The following is an 18,951-nucleotide window of genomic DNA, read 5'->3' as shown; positions in this document are numbered from 1 at the left end:
TTTGCCTTAAAAGACTGGACGCTCGTCGACTCATCATAATCCACATCAGGAACATAGTGAGTGTATATGATACCTGATCTTACGTCACACGCTATTCAACGGTGTTGCTCTCCAGCCACGTAGAAGACCTTGACTCGTCTCAATGAACCATCCGTTCCTGCAATTCTGGATTTGGAGCTTGTCATGTTGTCATGAACTTGTGCGGCAAGCCGCAAGATCGTCTCTCTTCGACCAGACCAAATTCGTCTCTTCAAAAACAAATTCGACTTTGCTTGTCTTGCCACGGTGACTGATGGAGGGATTGATGTTGCGAAAGATGATTTCATTAAGATCTGGGTCAAAAGCCTTTACAAGACCTTCATTGCGCTGCAGTTGCTAGGCCCTCGTAGGCAGATTGAAGTCCGCGCAAATACTCATTTACGTCTGCTTCCCATTACCATCGTCAGAGATGCATATCGGCTGACGTTAGCATTCCGTTGAGGTGGTCGATCGACATACATGACAACAGATCTGTTCATATCCAGAGAAAACCTCTAGAGAAGACCTCCAGACCATCAACATATCGAGCACTCGATGGCAAACCCAGGTACCTTACCCAATGTTGAAGCCACACTACATGTTGAACGATTCTACGGGCATAACAAACAAATAAATTGGAGGCAGCACAGAAGATGCGAAGATTATTTAGTCTGCGCGAACGACTAAAGTGTCAGCCTGAACCGCAGCCTAGCATTCAGACATGACACTCTCATCTTATTTGTTCCCTTTCCTATCTCAGCTATTCATTCAACGAGAAGGGTCGAAGATCATACGTGGCATGCAAGCAGACGACTAACTGCCGCGGATCTGGCCGAGTATGCAACCAGGTGCTCTCTACCTCAAGGTTCAATTTCAGCCGTCATTTTGAGAAGGGCAAGAATTCTTTGCAGAGCCATATCGGCCTGGAAGCTTATCGAAAAGATTCTCACATATGAAGAGTTATTGTAATGAGGAAAAAAATAAAAAGGTTACTCATCCATCGCATTGCAATTTATTATCGCAAATCAGAAATGCGGGTCTGGTGATTCCAATGTTCTTACTCAACCGCTTTCTCACCCAAACTGCTCTTCCTTTCCGTACCTTACCTAGGTAGGTACAAATACACCAGCAAGACACGGCCTGTTGGCTGAAGGCTGAAAAGAGAAAAAGGCAACGACATATCTCCCACGCTGGTTAGTACTCTTCTTCTTAAATTTCGTTCAACGCCTTTTCGCATGCAGCATCTGACCTGGTAATAAATAGTACGACTCCGCATCTGAGCGCCCTCTCACGATTCGCACACTCACCCAAGCTGCCAGTATCCCTTCCACCAGCATCAAGTCTGCAGTATAACCAGAATGACGCGACCAAGCCGAGACGGACTTTACTGGGAGGACGGTCTCTGGGACATTACGCCGCGCTGGGCGCGGGAACCCTCCATAGCAGCCATCGAGAAAGTCTGCCGCCGGAAGCTGGGCGTCGATGACAGCGCTTGGTGCGACGTCTCGTTCTTCGCAGAGGGTGCCTTCAACAAGTTGTATCTTGTCAAAAGCGACGGCGACAAAAGAATCATGCGGGTGTCTCTCCCGGTATGCCCTGGCGACAAAACTCGTGGAGAAGTGGCGACTTTGTCCTGGATTCGACGCTGGACTGACGTGCCAGTCCCCGAGGTATTCACCTTTAACGACTCGAACAACGATGAGATCGGCTTCGAGTGGATTTTGATGGAGTTTATGCCCGGCGCCTCGGCTTACTCACGATGGAGGGGAATGTCCATGGCTCAAAAGACAGCCTTGGTGGAGAAGATCGCCGACTATCAAGCGCAAATCCTCAACTCTGGGCCTCAGCAAGAACCATTCCGCGGCATCGGAACCCCTCGCCTCGAAAGCAGCATAGATGTGCAGAGCGAAGAAGGGCATGTCGTAATAAGCAAGATGATGTCCCTTGCCTTTTTCTGGGGAGACAACTACGACTTTGACGTTCCCCGTGGCCCCTTTCGCTCAAGCCACGATTGGCTAAGCTCGCTTATCAGGATTATCATCCTCAACAACCAAAAGGTAATACGAGAAGCAGAGGACGAAGACGATAAAGAAGACGCAGAAAGAACTCTGCCCATCGCACAAAAGCTTCTCGACCTGCTGCCTCGGATTTTCCCTGCCATCCAACACCCTCCCGAACGGACCTTTCTGCAACATAACGACTTGTCTCTACAAAACATTTTGGTAGATGATAATGGAAATCTCACGGCCATCTTGGACTGGGAATGTGTTTCCGCGGTGCCCTTATGGGCCGTGACCTCATTGCCCGACTTCTTGAGCGGACTACGAAGAGAAGAGAAGCCCAACCGGGACAGATACGCGGATGAGAGCGAATCGGACGTGTCCTCAAGATATCCCATCCTGGATAATGAGGGGAAACAGGACATTTACTGGGATCATCTTCTGCAGTATGAACAGACTCGGTTGAGGGAGGCCTACGCAGCACGAATGCGAAAGTCACGACCTGACTGGGAAACGGAAGTCGAGGAGAGCCTGCTGAAGACGGATTTTCTCGAGGCAATCCATTTCTGCCGGAGTGCATTTCATCTGCGAAGTATCCCGAAGTGGATTGATAGCATCACGGCGGGGAAGTTCCAGAGACTTGGTGACATGCTTTACGAACATCCCCTTGTCTAGCACAGCTACTCGACACCACGAAGAAAGAATTAGAAGCTCATCTGTTGGGTGCTAAAGCTACAAGTAGTCCAAACCCGATACAAATCTCGTGCTTGACTTGTCTATCGATATTGAGAAGTCGGCAAACATAGACTAAGATACCACACAACCCTGACAATTTCCCGCCTTCTCGTTCGAACCATCAAAACCATCTTCCACCTCAATCTCCCGGCCGCCGATGTGGAAGGCGACATACCACCGGCGCTGATACTCAACATCGTCCATCTTTTCAAGGTGTCTCTCATATCGCTGAAACTGCTGCCTTCCCTCTTCCAACGACTTGGGTATATCCTCACACTCCCTCACATCCTCATAGAACCTCGCTCCGAAATCCTTCAGCGCGGCACACTTCTCGTCCATGGTGAGAACCTGCCGCATAACCCGGTCCCACTCGAATGGCCGCATCGGAAGCGAAAAGTTCCGTTCGTTGAAGCGCTGTATGCGTTCAGGGGTGTACTTGGCGACCCATGCCCCTCCGGAAGACGGATAACCACCGACGACGTCTGGCGGGAAGTGAAAGTCGTATACCGTGCCGTTGTTGAGACTTTCGCGATGGCGGGCGTAGATCGACCATGTCGGCCACCAGTGAGCACCGAGTCGGAGCATGCGGAGGGCGAGATCGTCTTCTTCGACGCTGGATAGGGATCGCTCAGTATCGTGGGTGCGGGGTAGATCGAGATATTGCAGGTCGACGGGAGTCGGGGTGAGGATGACGCGGCCTCCTATCGACGGATACGCCACGAGGTAGCCTCGTCCGCCGTTGAAGATGTTGGAACGCAGGGGGTGAGATGGTTCGGCGTAATGTGGATTATCGACCGGCTCGCATATTTCCACGTCGTCCGAGTAGTCTAGGTCGCCGTCCATGGTCTCACTTTGGCAGTCTGTAAACTTTCTGCCGATAATTGAGGGAGTTTGCGTCTTGACCTTGGAAATATTGTGATGAGAACTTGGATTTTGATGGGTGAGGCAGGAGAGTTGCTTCGCGAAGGGGAGCGCCCAGTGTGAGCTCTGAAAATTTTAGGCAGACACCAACGACCTTTCGACAGCGTATCAGACTACACCAAGAATATGACGGTGAAGACTAACAGGTCTGAGGAACATGAAATGTCATGGACGGCAACTCCAAGACCGCGACGATCTTCATTTGAACAAGGGACCACTGTCCCTAACTTCATGCAACATACCCAGAATATTGATCAATTCAATGGAAAGTTATGGGGGCACTTTTCTGTGTCTTGCAGAGCTATTTGGGCGCCTGCTTCGGTCAAGAGCAAACTTGTTGGTGGTTGGTGTGACAATGACATTGCCAGAAAAGCCCTGTCATTGGTCATTGTAGAATCTGCAGCGACTGATTGAGCTGCCGAGCCAGAGAAAATCTTGATATTTGAGATGTATCACATCCTTGAATGCAGATCACGTAGTTTAAGGGTTGGTATCCTTGCGAGACATCATTTGAAGCGACGAAAAGGGTATCTTGTATTCTGTGATCTTTGGGTATGAATTGATTCCACTATTATTGAATCTTAACCAAGTTTGAAGTCGCGTGACTTTTCGGCCCCTTGATATCGACTGGGTAGTCGTCGTTTCTCACGCATGAATTGCCGGTAGAAACCGAACCGATTTTCGTGATGTTTGCGTTGATATCATCCCCGGGGGGGAAGGTTGCAAGATACCCAACTGTATAAAAGTCAAAGAAAAGGATACAAGACAGATTTCCCTTCTCGCTATCACATCGAAGTTGTGCAGCTTGGTCTTGCGGCGTCACGATGCGCCAAAAGGTGTTTGCTTAAGCGTAATACAGCATCTAGTGCCAGGACGACCACGAGATGCCGCTTGCGGATTTTCGAAAACCATATTAGACCCAAACTGATTTCAGCACACTGACACTAAAGTCAATGTCTTGCATCAAAGACGCAATAGGGCAGAGCTGAGGAAATGCTTTGTTTATTCCGTAACCTAACCATGCCGCAATATATTTGGACCTTCATGCGTAAGATAGCAGCTCCCAGCCAGACCACATGAAACACTTTCACGCGTACAAACTGTGCAGTCCATATTTGATCACAGTTCAGTTGATTGTCGATTCCAACTCCATAGCCCACCGAGTAAGAAGAGCAAATTATTCCTGGTTACTTGCGGCTGAAGCCAGCCTAATCTCCGCAGCTTCATTGTCATTAATTATCTAATAGGATGTGTACAGACACGCAGAGCGCTTACGAAAACACACGAGAGAACAGATACAAAAGCATACCCGACGGAAGATACACAGCCTGAACCCAGCATTGTAGCAATGGCAGTAGGCTCGGGATCCGACGTGTCCAGAGTACAGAACGATATATCCCAGACGATCACGCTTGCCGACACGATCGTAACCCTCATCCGCGAGCCCGTTTCTCTTCTTTACCAGAGCGCAGTGAAAGCCAAGCTGTTGAAGCGCAGCCTTGGAGCGTGGCAAGAGGAGGCATTGGATGGAAATGCCCGATGCCGATTTCCCGTGCTGCGCTTGAAGGAGTTGGAGAACTATCTCGTGGGGCTTGATGGAGTAATACCCGGCGCTCCCCAGAAGAGCCCTTCCCCGTCCTGCGAGGACGGCGAGAGCATTAAACCTTTCTGGAGTCTCACTCCCTGGCAGAAACAAAACCAGGACCTAGGAATGCCCACAATCGGAACGGCATGTTGGGTTTACTTGCTGTTTGCGCTGGGTATCCGTCCTGGAATGAATGTGGTCGGTTGGAGGCCGTTGGCTAACGGCATTATCACCACTCAGAATGGCGCGATGGCGATGGAAGTTGAGGGCTCTGCCTTGTGCCACATCATCAACCTCTACTCTGTCACTATCGGAGATGGGTACCGGGGGTCATCTAAAGAGCTCCCAGACCGACGCACGAAAAAAGAATGCGATTTCTCTTTCGGCAAACTCGCGTGGAACACGATCAACGACCATGTTCATGCCTTCTTCACCCCTGGACTAGAAAGCGAGCTAACCTCGACGAAACTTCCATTCGAAATTCCGCAGAGAAGAAGGCGCTGTCTGAGCCCTAACACGATCATGGCGTCATACTTACTGTCGCTTGAACATGGCGCGTCAGACGGACCTCTTGTTGATCTCATATGAGTGGTTCGAAGAGGCGGCGCGAGTCAAACGACGGGTGTTGGCCCAAGGCGGCGAAGACCACTCATTCTTCGAAGACGTTTGCCGCCACGAACGTCTCAGCCACGACATCGGTATGGCCTACATCGCCGCTGGGCATCATTTTCTTCTCGGTAGAGAGACTTTCAGCTTCTTTGTGCGCGGAAAACGAGCGGAGAGCATGCCCTACAACCTCCATGAGCTGTACCGGGCTATCGAAGAAACCTTGGCAAGCTATGAGACTCAGCCAGATGGATCATGGAAGCGCAGTCTTTTTGACATGAGACACGATGTCCCTAAGGTTGCAAAGATACCAAACAAGATCATCATTGAAGAGCTTTGGAATCTGCAACTGGTAGAGTTTACAGCCAGCTGCGACCTGTGGCGGCAGAAAGTGCTTCTGGGAGCGCCAGTTGGTACTTCATGCGGCACATGCTCTTGATGCTGGATGAAGATCCAACGGAGACGGCCAGGAACTTGTCTGGTTTTCCAGCGATTATCTCATTTGTTAGGCTCGACTTCGAAAGTCCAGAGTCATTCCAGACTCAAGTTACACAGAATGCGGAGAACTCACCCGCGTTCGAAAAGCTCCGAGATCTGGGGAAACCGTCTCTCACCCAACCAAAAGACACGCCGTCAGGCGGCAGCATTCTCTCAAAGTGCCGATCCCATCGTGCTGGCCAATCTGGAAGTCCCACCAACCTTCGTCGGGCGTATGGCCTGTCTCAATCCATCGACCTCTTCATCCTATTCAGGCAGTCAGCATCGTCAGCCAAGACCACCGGTACCACCATCTCAGCAATGATGAGATCCAATAACGGGAAGTGAGAAGACAACCGCAACCAAAGTACGAGATGTATAAAAACAAACGATCACGCAGCTCCGGCAAGAATCATATCTACAGACATCTTCAGCTGGTTGTCAATAACACGTCGACCCGGCCTAGGTCTCTCAACTACTCGAGAAACTCAAACAGTGCGACTACAACACCAACCTTGACCTCTTCCACTTACATTTGCACCCGCAACAATGCCTCCCACAAAATCCCTCCTCGCCGTCCTAGCCCTAATACCCCTCGCAACTTCCCAATCCTCCTCCTCCTCCGAACCCGTCCGCGAAATAACCAGCAACGCCCAAGGTCCCTACTACATCCCCAACGACCCCTGGACCTCTTCCTTCTCCTCCCCCTCCTACTCCTCCCTCTACCCCTTCGACGCCCCCGACGTATCCCAGCCCTACCCGGCCCCCGTCATCGCCGGCTGGTCCGTCTCCGTCGCCGTCCAGGACAACATCCCCCTAACCTCCGCAACCCCGAACCAGCTCAACGCGACCGAGCGCGCGAAATTCATCGCCGGCGTCCGCGTCGCCCTCAACCCGCCCCCCAGCCTCCGAGTCGGCGGCGGCGACGGGGCGTGGAAGCTGGACGCGAGCTGGCGGGTGTGCTACTCGCAGCCCTCGCTCCTCGTCAACGGGACCATCATGCGGCGGCTGGCCTCGGACGACGGGAGCTGCGGGGGTTTGTGGAGCGCCAGCTGTCTCCGCGGCATCGAGGCCTCGATGCTGAGTGCCTGGACGACGAAGCAGGACTTTGATCTCGAGGACGGGTGCCCGTTTAGCATCCCGAGTATCTGCGGCGCTCCGGACAGCTCGGGCTTCACCACCAACTCCATCACCGCGGGCGAGGCTTTCGCGTGGGGGCTGGGGGACTCGGGGGTCGGGAGCGCGAGGGGCGTTCAGGTCATGGGATGGGGGACGGAGCCGGGTGCGGAGGGGGATCGGGAGAAGTTGGAGCTGGCGAGGGGGTTTGTGAATCCCCTGATCATCGCCTTTGGGCCTGGGGATAGGAGTAGGGCGGAGAAGAGCGAGGTCAAGGTCCAGATCATCTGTCCCCGAGCTAAGGAGGAGGGAGAAGTTGGGCCAGGGCAGAGTGAGGGTACGGGCTTGAGGATAGACATGGCTCTTGTTCTGGGATTGGCCCTTGGCCTTGCGTCCTATCTCGTTTAGCAGTTAATGGGCTTGTCAATCTTTCAATTGAGAGGCAAGTAATGCGAACGATCTTTTCTCTACTGTGCTAAACACCTCTGATAACACAATCAGCTCAAGTAACTCACTTGATTTAGTGCCAAAACATGAAGTATTTTCAAAAAAACAGACATGAGAACCTGCTCGATTCTATTCAACAACGCCCGGAAATGCAAAACAAAAATTGCAAACACGCCGATAAGCCAAGAACAGCATCAAACACTCACGTTACCACACGCTCTCATTGTATACAGCCCCTCCGTGAACACCCAAGGCGAGACCTCGTCCTCGTCGTTACGACTCAAGACGATGTCTCCATTGGTTCCAGTTGAAGTCAGCCACGTTTTGCGGCATGTTAGTGTAAGTCAGAGGCGACGGGCAACTCTTCAGTCTGAAACCAGCCTGAAAGAGCATGTCAATCAATTCCCTGTGCTGATCGGTCGCACAGGCAAAGTCCAGAGACGTGTTGGGAGGTGACGGCCTGAGACCAGCCCCTTGGGCATGACCGTTCGCCAGGGGCGTACCTGACGACGTAGATGACAGCAACATACTGATGATTGATGCCTTTCGATTATCTATGTGCTCGCGCAGGGTTCTGCCAAAATCGGGCACATTCATGTGCTCCGGCAGGGGGGCACCATTTCCAAACCTGTGACTGTACTCGTCAAGCCTGTTGTATCCGAACCTGCGCTCGAAGTTTGGGAGCGCGCACATTGGGAATTGAGAGCCTGCTGCCCAGCGTTCGATCCCATTCTGTAAGCCGTACGGCTCTGCTTGCTGCCGGTCGAGCAACCGAACCATCGTTTTCCAAGGGCTGTCTAGATCATCGGTCGACGGGTCCTTCATTGCTTGACGTTGGACTTGTGAGTAGGCGCAGCCAACGACAACGTCAAGGGCTGTCAGGTTTCTTACCATCCCTTGGACAACCGTCTTGGCGCCGTATTCGAGAAGCATGGTGACGGCGTCTGTGTCGAGCCAGAAGGCGGCGTAGTGGAGCGGCGAAAAGCCCTCCTCGTCGCAAAGGTTTGGATCAGCGCCATGATCGAGGAGCCAACGAAGGAGGTAGGGACGGTAAAATCTTGCTTCGCCGAACGTGTGATCGAAACGGTGGCTCAAGAGGGCAATCAAAGGGGTGACACGGAGTACTTGCATTGTGCTGTTCATCTGGTCGCGAATATCAGCAGCTCTCCACATTGCATCGGGGATTCTCGCGTCATCCACAAGTGGTTGCAAGAAAAACAGTTCCAGCGGAGTGAGTAGGGTGACTCTCTGTGAAGATCCGAACATGTACCAGAAAGATCGATCTATCTTGGCGACATTGGATAAATGAGTCGTCATGTTGGCCATGCCTACCCGATGCCTGCGTAGAAGCGCATCCTGGCCGCCGTAGTGGATGATAGCGGCGATTGCTCCTCTGATTGCCTGGCTGAGCCTCACTCCGTCACGGGCTAATGGGTTGTGGGCCAGATTTTCAGGAAGGAATAAGTCGTGAAGTGGCGACGACTGGAAAAAATCAGCATCACTATAGTTTGTACACTGTGAAACATCGTGATTCGTGCCCAGAGCGCTGGCGCCCAATCTCAGAAGCAACTGTATGTGGTCAAGATTGAGTTGTCGGCAGGCAAGGTTCAGCGGCGTTTGGGGAATTCTGAATTTCAGGGCGTGCCTTGGGTACGCTGTGATGATGGCAGAACGCTCCGGGCCTCCGGCTGTGGCTTCGTTCGGGTCGATTCCTCGAGCGACAAGTTCTTGAATGGCTGCGGTACAGTTCAATGGACGAAGACAGACGGCATGCAACGCATTAAGCCCGATGCTGCGAGGTGTCTGTACGGTGGCGCCGACGTCGATCAACTTTCGGATCATTTTGACAGAAACGGCGTGGTGCAGAACAGGAAGTTGCATGCCGTGAACTGTCTGGCCACCGTGGTCTAGCCTTGCTCCGCGCTGCATGAAGGGTTCTACCAGATCGACGAGGTCCATCGCAACGACGTGGGCGAAGAGTCTTTCCGATGACTGTGCGACGTGCTCATTGTCGAAGGCCGGCGAAAGACGATCCAGTAGTAACTTGGCAATATCGGACGCGTTTTGGGGCGCCAATAGAGCAGCGTGAAGAGGCGTCCACTGCACGAAAATGTTGATGTTCATAGCGTGCTCAAGCATTGTGGTGATGCTCTCGACCAAAGGAGCTGCTCCAAATCTTCCGTCCCATACAATGGGCTCTTCAATGTCGACGCCATGGTCCAAAAGAATCCTGACGGAATCCAGGTGGCCCATCCAAGCGGCCACCATGATTGGGGGCATGTGAGGACGACCGTGGCCAATTGGCATATAATCTGGCTGGGCCCCTGGCTGCCCCAAGGCATTATTGAGAAGATTCGTGTAGTTTCTTGCGGCTGCGTGATAGATGGCCATTGGGTTCGAGCACATGGCGTCCCAGCGGAGAGCAGTGCTGAGTATCGGCCGTCGAAAGAATTTGTTGACCATACTGGCGTTGAGCATGCTCATGCTGGGACACTCTTGTATGTAGGTTGTTATCTGCCTGATCCGAGGGCTGACCTCTTCTTCCGGAATATCGTTTGCTGCGTGATCTGTTTCGGAATCCGTGTCATCCAGTTGCAGTTCCTCGCTCACGACGCGGTTGCCCAACTCTTCGGCGATCATGAGATACAGTTCAGGTGGGAGATTGACCTGCCAGTCGCCTAAGGCGCCGGCGAGGCCAGGAATGCGTGATATTTGGTTCGACATGTATCGTGGTTCGACGAGCTACCTAGTCTCGTCAGTTGAATGGTGATGTAGAGAATTCGAATGTTTTGTCATATTGCCGTTAGACCGGGTGACAACGAGCCTATATGGACGGACGTCCTCGGGAAACAATGACTGCGCCGGAAGACGTCAAAGAGCATTGTATGGAGACGAAGATATTGGACTGGTCCAATGTAGATCAAAGAACGCCTTGTCTGCTTCGACGGCGTGATTCATTTCTAGGCTGCGTAGACTGGCTCGTAGCTGACGGATGACTTGCACCGCAGCTGATAATGACATGTTGTAATATCTCCCAACTTATTTTTGCGCTTATTGTTTTCTTCCGTTGTCTCCTTTTTTTCTTTCTTCTAGAGAAAGACGTTGTTTACCACTTGGCGTCCTTGCTGGCAAGGAAGCCCTTGAGGATGCCGACAATCTTCTCGAGAGCGGCGAGGTAGACGCGGAGCTGAGCAGCGACCTTGTCCTGGTCATCACCGAGCTTGGCGTAGAAGTCCTTGCGGTAGGGGCAGGCGCTCATGGCGGCGCTGAAGATGGGCTTCACGAGGAAGCTGTGGTGGGGCTTGAGGGTGGTAGAGTAGGCGTTGCGGAAGGACTCGGAGAGCTCCTCAGACTCCTTGGCGACGTTCTGGCTGAGGGCAATGCAGGTGAACTCGAGGCCACTGGAGGCAGGACCCGTTAGTTTGAGTTGCTCTCATTTGAGGCATGGTGTGTTGTAGGACATACCGAGTCAACCAGAGAAGACCCTCGGTGGCAACGTGCTTCTTGGTGGCCAGCTCGTTCTTGACGAGGTCCTGGAGGTTGGCAGACTCGCCGGGAGCAGCCAGCTGGCGTTCACGGATCTTCTGCAGTTCGAAAATATGTAAGCTATTGTTCGGGTCGACAATGCGGCATTTTGATGTGTATAGAGAATCGAGGCAAGGGAGAGCGAGGGAGAGTATGGAGGGAGTCGCCAAAGGGGAGGTCGCACCTTGATGTTGCCTCCCATGTCGCTCTTGACGGGACCGAAAGCGACACCACCGAGGGCATCTGCAAAAGTACTCGTTAGAATAAAGGGCCATTGGGGAAGGTCTGGTGTTACTTACCGAAGATGGTCGTCAGAGACTCGGCGGCATCAAGGAACTCCGAGGTGCCGATGGCATTCTCCTTTTCGGCGTCGACAGGGACATCGACAAAGGACTTCTTGAAGGTGTCGAGGTAGGTGCCTCCAGGGGGGATCACAGCAGTAGCCATTGTGTCTGAATTTGGATCTGGTTGGTTTCGATATAGAGAGAAAAAGAGAAAGAAAGATGAGGAAGACAATAAGTTGTTGAGAGCAGAACAATGTGATATGGGAAATGGGAAAATGGAGAGTTCAAGCTGTCCAGTCCCTGGCATTACGGAATCGAGGGGCGGTCAAGCACCCAGCCGGGAAGACACGCACCACTGCAGCTTCACGGCGGGGACCTCAGACAGGTGCCCACAGTGTCTGGGCCCAGGCGACCCCACTGGAGCAATGCTGCAGCACCTGGCACGGTGCAGTGAGTCCAGTAGCGATTGGAGAAACGGCGCTAAACCTCAGCTGGCGAGGTGGGACAGCGGGGTCCAATGGTGGACGGCAGGCGATGCGTTCCTGGATCCTGATACGCCGTACAGTGCCAGCTAGATTACCCCTCATTCCTGCTCACATTATGAAGTACGGTGAGTTATGCATGTCAACTGTGCATATCACCATTCTGCACTGTCCATCGCGGGGTCGCGGAAAAAGGAGACAGCGGAGCTCCGGCCAGTCGGGCGCCTTCCCTCTGCCGTGCGGCCGGCTAAGATCAGACAAGATCAAGGGTCGACCCTCGTTCCGTTGCTCCATTCTTCTTGTCGAGCGTGTTGACGAGCATCATTGTGTTCCTGGATATCTCCTGAGGCTTCTGTGATCCGCGACTCACGTTTTCTCGCCAGAACGGCCCAACTCTGCTATGCGGGATGAACCGTCGCCGCTTCCCACCTCGCTACCACCTCAGATCGTGAATCAAGACTCCAACTTTGCCACAAAGACAGACAGAATGGCCGTGGGGACGACGATTCAATCTGTGCCAGACACGGCACCCGCCAAATCCACAGAAACTGGACGGCGAAACATCGTCACCAGCATCAACTACTACGACGACCCTGGCGACGGATCCCCTCCGACCCCGGTCATCGTTGGGGGGTAAGACGCCATTTCAGTCGTCTCCCCGAATGGCTTCATGCCACTCGCTCGCTCCACGCAGACAGATGATCAGAATGCTCACATCCTCTTGCCCAGCCAAAAAGTCACCAATGAGAGGAAAATGGTCCCTCATACCATGACCGTGACTGACATCACCGGCGACGAGGACAAGTTCACTCTCGACTCCCACGGCTTCCAGTATCTTCGCCACGCGAGCGACGAGACGGACTTTACTGACGAAGAGCAAATCAAAGCTCGCTACTACCCAGAATCGGAACTGCTCTACAAGAAGATGTGAGTACAGTTTTCACTTGCAAACCCGCCCGTGTCCCGTCCCAGTGGACGATGCGGATGGAGCGGTGTAAGGGCCTCGACGAATGCCGGTGGGCCGCAATCAAGAGAACCCATGCTCACCAGGGCCCTCGTCCGAACCAGCACCGGGGCCACCAGGGTCGTCATCTTCAACCACCAGATCCGCCGCGGACCGGCCAACTGGCACAGCTTGGGCGAGCGCAACACCGAGCGACGCGGCCCGCTGCACAAGGCGCACGTCGACCAGTCCTACGACGGCGCCATCATGCAGGCGCGGCACCACTTGGGGGACGAGGCCGACGAGCTGCTGAAGCGCCGCTTCCAGATCATCAACCTCTGGCGGCCCATCAAGACGGTCCAGAAGGACCCCCTGGCCGTCGCCGACGGCAACTCAGTGGCCGAGAAGGACCTGGTCGCCGGGGCCATCATTTACCCCCGACACCGCGCCGAGACGTGGACCATCAAGGCGAACCCGGAGCACCGTTGGTACTACAAGAACCAACAGCGGCCGGACGAGCCGTTGCTGATTAAGTGTTTCGACTCGGACACGTCGGTGGTTCGGCGGGCGGCGCATTGTGCGTTCCGGGACGCGGAGATGGACGACGCGGAGCATCGGCAGAGCATCGACATCCGGGCGTTGGTGTTTCACTGAAGGCCGGTGCGGACTGATCGTATATAATGTGACAATGAACAAATATTTAACGGTCTAGATCATGTCTTACTGGTTCCGTCAGGCCTAAACCAATTTGACGATGCCGTTGAGCTGTTTTCTGAAGCCACGCAGATGGCCACGTGTGAATGACCTACTTTGAACCCCATGTCGGACCAACACGTGGAACATCTACAGATTGAGTTGATCTAGAGCCGAAACGGGTGCGTACTCTCACCTGAAGGAGTCGCTGACGATCAACTCAACGGGGTGTTTGCGCTAGCTGGACCAGGTCTCAGACCTCAACCCCAGATTCACGCAAAGTTTCAGAAGACATCTAAGCCGCATCTACTAGACCTGGACGGCTGTTATGCGCCAGCTAAGCAGTATCTTCGATATCTCAGAATAACAGACGCACACTCTAGCAGCGATGACCACACGGCGTGCCAGAAAACATGCTTTGTGTCTGCTGAGATCAGACCAACACCCCATCCGAGGGCCGACATGGGTAGCTTCCATCCAACTTCTAGCGTGCGACTCGTGAGATCGAGTTTCGGCAAATTTTTACGCCTGATTCGATGCGAGCCTGGAATTGCTGGTGACTTCACAAGCAAGGATGGGGAAACATCAGTCGCCGAGGCCAGTTCGCGATGTGACGTCACATTCAATGTCATACAGGTCGAGAGTCGGGATAGCTTTCAGTCCGCCAAGGTAGCTGTCCCAAGGCGACCCAAACGGCGCCATTGGCATGATGTCCGATGACAAGGACAAGCCGGTACTCGGCACCGGGCCATGCCATTTTCTTTTGATCATTTTCGGGTATTGACAGACTTGGGAAGGCTGATAGCAGATGCAAGTTTTGTGTCACAGCAGGCAGGACCTGAGCTGTGAGAGGTTCCTGCCGGGACTTTGGAAGCTCCTGCCACCTGCTCGCGAACGGTATCTTATCGATACCGCTTCTAGACCCACAACAAGATCAGATCGACCTATCAGTACCCCTGCCATCTCCAAATGACGTCAAGACAAAAATAGAGTAGCAGCCCACCTTCCTTCCAGTGACGGCGTTACTTTGACCAATTCCAATTTCGACTTTCCCTGCCACCGGCGCATCGAGCGCGGGGCTCTCTTTTTACGTTATTGTTTGGCGTGTTTTCTGACAGCTTTTTTTTTCAGCTGATGGCAAAAGCAGCAGGTCCAATGACTCCGGGCTAGTGTCCGGCCCAGGCTAAGGGACACGCTGCAGCAGCAGCGAGCACGCGAGCCCTTGCTGGGCTGAGAAACACTGGAGCAGAGTCTGCTGTCACCCCTCCTTCAGCTTGGCCTGCAGCTGTATCCGTACGAGACGAGACGATTCACACGAACACCCAGCCACCAATTGGCAGTCCCAATCGCTTGGGGAGGCGCAAGACGCGCGGCTTTGCATTCCTCGGCCTCCGTACCGCCCCTCACCTCCCTTTACTGGCCCGATGGAGGGTGAGCTTCCATGCTGAGGACAGGCCGACCTTGGCAAATGGCAACTTGGTTGGTGGTGTTCCTGAGCGAACGTGGCATCGAAGCCAGGGGCCAAGACCTAGAATCTCCCGTCGCATCGGATCATCGCGGTTACACGCAGAGTCGCTCGGACAAGCCTCAGTTGTGCTTCCAAGATTCCAAGAGACGACAAGACAACAAGACAACAAGAACTTCCAATACACACAAAGTCCCAAGACAAGACCCGACTCGTTCGACCCAGAAGATCGTCAGATGCCCCGCCTCTAGCTCGTCGAATGGCACTCTAGCCTTGTCGCCCTGTCTCACCACCAAAACGTCTCGGCCCCAGCGCCGCCCACACTTTTCTTCCTTCTGCCAACCCGAATCCTGCTTCTGGCCTGCGTCCGCTCCTGCTCCCGGCCGAGCCAACTGACCTCACATCTCTCCGCTGGCCCAGTCCGCCCTCTCCGCTGGCCAGCCCAGTTTCCGATCCAATCCCTCCCGTATGACATAGGGCCCGGGTTTCAAGCTTTCCCTTAAGCTTTTGTCTCGCGCCGTTCTCCATCCCCTCTTCCGTCTTCCGTCTTGTCTACTGCTCTACTTTCTTCCACAGTCCCCAAGCTTCATACCAAAGCTCAAGCTCACGCTCAACCCGCCCGCCATCGCCCGTGTTGGCTGGAATGCTGTGGCTTGTCCTATCCACCGCCCCTCGCTTTACCCCGCGATTCTTATGATACCCCTCCAAGCCATTACGAAATCACGAAATTGACGCCGTTGGAAGCTATTTGATACCCGTTTCCCTCCTTTCCAACCGTCGCCATGGTGTTTACGACAGATCACAAGGAAGAAGGTGCAAACGATGGCTTCTTCCACAAGCTGAAGAAGCCGTTCCGCGAGCTCGAGGAGAAGCTCGAGGGAACTCACCTTCACGATGCCAAAGTTCACCTCACCCACAAGAAGCATCAGATTGGCAAGCTGGCTAACCTTGTAAGCTCTGATTGATCTACTTTAATTGACATACTGCGTAAGCGAGGGACGTAGATTAACTCATCCGACAGTTCAACGCGAACCACCGCCACGATGAAGAGCACGAAAAGGCCACCGACGAAAAGCGAGCCAAAATCGCCGAAGAGCACCGCTTCACATCCTTCTTCCCCGAGCGCGACGGAAACATGATCAAGTGGTACGTGGACGGTCGCAACTACTTCTGGGCCGTCTCCGAGGCGCTCGAGCAGGCCAAAGAGACCATCTACATCGCCGACTGGTGGCTTTCGCCAGAGCTGTTCCTGCGCCGTCCGCCTCACTTCAACCAGGAATGGAGACTGGATCAGGTCCTCAAGCGACGCGCCGAGGCTGGAGTCAAGATCTACATCATTGTTTACCGTGAAGTCGAGGCCGCTCTGACTTGCAATTCCGCACACACCAAGCACGCCCTGCAGGCCCTCTGTCCCGAGGGTACCCCGGGTTATGGCAACATCAGAGTCATGCGCCACCCCGACCACAACGTCTTTGAGAACGCCGCCGACATGACCTTCTACTGGGCCCACCACGAGAAGTTCATCGTAATCGATTATGCCATGGCCTTCATTGGAGGTCTTGACCTTTGCTTCGGCCGCTGGGATACCATGACCCACCCTCTGGCTGATGCTCACCCCGAAGGTGTGCAGAACGAGGTTTGGCCGGGTCAGGACTTTAACAACAACAGAATCATGGATTTCCAGAATGTCCAGGACTGGAAGCAGAACGAACTGAGCAAGGCGCAATACGGTCGCATGCCCTGGCACGACGTCGCTATGGGTGTTATTGGCCCTTGTGTCTACGATATCGCGGAGCACTTTGTCCTGCGCTGGAACTTTGTCAAGCGCGACAAATACAAGCGTGATGACCGATTTGACTGGATCCAGATGCGAGGACGTCTGGATGAGGATGAGGATCTTGTCGGAGTCCAGAGGCCTAAGCATCCTGTTGGAGAGTACATTATCCATCCTCAGACCGACCTTAGCACCAAGAACCTGGACAACCGCGGAACCATCCACGCCCAGATTGTGCGATCAAGCGCCGACTGGTCCAGTGGTATCCTGACCGATCACTCCATTCAGAACGCGTACGCGGAAATCATCCGCAAGGCCGAGCACTTTGTGTACATCGAGAACCAGTTTTTCATCACGGCCACAGGAGACCAGCAGGCGCCAATTCACAACACCATCGGAAAGTCCATTGTTGAGGCTGTTGTAAGAGCTGGCAAGGAGGGCCGCAAGTTCCGAGTCATCATCCTCATCCCCGCTATCCCCGGGTTTGCTGGTGATCTCAGAGACGACGCTGCCACAGGAACCAGAGCCATCATGGACTACCAATTCAAGTCCATTTGCCGTGGCGAACACTCCATCTTTGAGCAGTGCAGGGCGCAGGGCGTCGATCCCAGAAACCACATCTTCTTTTTCAACCTCCGGTCATACGACCGACTGAGCCGAACTTCAGCGGTCGAGAAGAGAGAGAAGGACACTGGAGTCAAATATCTGGAAGTTCAGCGCGCCCAGGCCGAGGAGGTCATGGGTAGTGGCATTCATGGCACCCGCGATCCCGTTTCGACTGAACGCGATGAGCACATGGGCTCTATGAACGACCAGACCGGAAGAGGACGCCCCCAGGAGGCCGTGAACGCGCTCGATGCCAAACGAAAGTTCGAGCAAAGCTTGGGAGAGAACGGGCATCAGACACATTCCTCAGTCGCGCACCACGCCATGGCTAACTCGGGCTCTGTCGAGGACGAGATTTGGGATGACGAGGATCCCGAGACTGAAATCCGTAACTGGATTCAAGAGGAGCTCTACATTCACTCCAAGCTCTTGATCGTTGACGATCGCATTGTCGTGTGCGGCTCCAGCAACCTCAACGACCGCAGCCAGCTGGGTTACCACGACAGCGAGTTGAGTATCGTCATGGAGGACACGAAGCGCGTGCCCAGCACGATGAACGGCCAGCCGTACGAGGCCGGATGGCACGCGGCGTCTCTTCGTCGCTACCTGTGGCGTGAGCACCTCGGTCTCTTGCCAGACCAGCCCCTGGACGCTTCGGAGGATATCAACGCCCGGCCGCCAGGCGATGACGCGCCCAACGACCCATGGGATCGCGATGAGACGTGGAAGTTCGTTGAGGATCCCCTCAACGATGACATGTGGAACATGTGGACGACGAACGCGACGAGGAACACCGAGTTGTACAGACATCTCTTCCACGCCGACCCCGATGACCACAGTAAGTCCCATACCTTAAGCAAAAAGAAAAAGAGCAGTACTAACCCGGCGGCAGTCAAAACCTTTGATGACTACGACAGATATCTGCCGCCCAAGGGACTCAAGTCCGGCCACATCTTTGACCAGTTCATGCCTGCCGCTGATGCCCGCAAGAAGATTGACCAGATCAAGGGTCACCTTGTGTGGTTCCCGCTCGACTTCCTGCGAGACGCGGAAATGGCCGAGAAGGGCCTGCAAGTCAACCAGGTCACGGAGAGTATTTACACTTAATCAGAACGTTTGCATTCGGGCTGTGATTTGGGAGGAGAAATATTGGTAAAAAGGGAGAGAAAGAGATGGATAAGATAACCCTATGAATTATGGATTAATGTGTAAAGAAGGCGAGTGTCTATTTGATGCTCCGTAAACACAACACGAGACCCCGGTATTCCTTATGC

The 18,951-nt window shown here is 53.7% G+C and overlaps 7 protein-coding genes across 7 annotated transcripts; 4 read left to right on the top strand and 3 right to left on the bottom strand.

Moving 5' to 3' along the window:
* Nucleotides 1–1,376: 1,376 nt before the first annotated feature.
* Nucleotides 1,377–2,693, top strand: CkaCkLH20_00665 (uncharacterized protein; the record flags this gene model as incomplete). Its single annotated transcript, XM_038883385.1, has 1 exon — nt 1,377–2,693. One exon carries the CDS (start codon nt 1,377–1,379, stop codon nt 2,691–2,693), a length of 1,317 nt encoding a protein of 438 aa, XP_038750980.1.
* A 132-nt stretch (nt 2,694–2,825) lies between these two features.
* Nucleotides 2,826–3,596, bottom strand: CkaCkLH20_00664 (uncharacterized protein; the record flags this gene model as incomplete). Its single annotated transcript, XM_038883384.1, has 1 exon — nt 2,826–3,596. One exon carries the CDS (start codon nt 3,594–3,596, stop codon nt 2,826–2,828), a length of 771 nt encoding a protein of 256 aa, XP_038750979.1.
* Nucleotides 3,597–6,891: 3,295 nt separating this feature from the next.
* Nucleotides 6,892–7,866, top strand: CkaCkLH20_00663 (uncharacterized protein; the record flags this gene model as incomplete). The annotated part of the gene is made up of 1 exon (XM_038883383.1): nt 6,892–7,866. One exon carries the CDS (start codon nt 6,892–6,894, stop codon nt 7,864–7,866), a length of 975 nt encoding a protein of 324 aa, XP_038750978.1.
* Nucleotides 7,867–8,178: 312 nt separating this feature from the next.
* Nucleotides 8,179–10,629, bottom strand: CkaCkLH20_00662 (ankyrin unc44; the record flags this gene model as incomplete). Its single annotated transcript, XM_038883382.1, has 1 exon — nt 8,179–10,629. One exon carries the CDS (start codon nt 10,627–10,629, stop codon nt 8,179–8,181), a length of 2,451 nt encoding a protein of 816 aa, XP_038750977.1.
* A 382-nt stretch (nt 10,630–11,011) lies between these two features.
* CkaCkLH20_00661 (glycolipid transfer protein) lies at nt 11,012–11,877 on the bottom strand (the record flags this gene model as incomplete). The annotated part of the gene is made up of 4 exons (XM_038883381.1): nt 11,012–11,306; nt 11,371–11,489; nt 11,615–11,673; nt 11,730–11,877. The coding sequence occupies 4 exons, from the start codon at nt 11,875–11,877 to the stop codon at nt 11,012–11,014; spliced, it is 621 nt and encodes a 206-aa protein (XP_038750976.1).
* Nucleotides 11,878–12,596: 719 nt separating this feature from the next.
* CkaCkLH20_00660 (uncharacterized protein) lies at nt 12,597–13,793 on the top strand (the record flags this gene model as incomplete). Its single annotated transcript, XM_038883380.1, has 3 exons — nt 12,597–12,829; nt 12,926–13,123; nt 13,169–13,793. 3 exons carry the CDS (start codon nt 12,597–12,599, stop codon nt 13,791–13,793), a joined length of 1,056 nt encoding a protein of 351 aa, XP_038750975.1.
* A 2,286-nt stretch (nt 13,794–16,079) lies between these two features.
* Nucleotides 16,080–18,784, top strand: CkaCkLH20_00659 (phospholipase; the record flags this gene model as incomplete). The annotated part of the gene is made up of 3 exons (XM_038883379.1): nt 16,080–16,247; nt 16,319–18,515; nt 18,570–18,784. The coding sequence occupies 3 exons, from the start codon at nt 16,080–16,082 to the stop codon at nt 18,782–18,784; spliced, it is 2,580 nt and encodes an 859-aa protein (XP_038750974.1).
* Nucleotides 18,785–18,951: the final 167 nt, after the last annotated feature.

This window comes from Colletotrichum karsti (genome assembly GCF_011947395.1).
Source record: "Colletotrichum karsti strain CkLH20 chromosome Unknown Scaffold2, whole genome shotgun sequence".
Lineage (NCBI taxonomy): Eukaryota > Fungi > Ascomycota > Sordariomycetes > Glomerellales > Glomerellaceae > Colletotrichum > Colletotrichum karsti.
The sequence above is the reverse complement of the archived record's forward strand: the minus strand, read 5'-3'. Positions and strand labels throughout refer to the sequence as shown.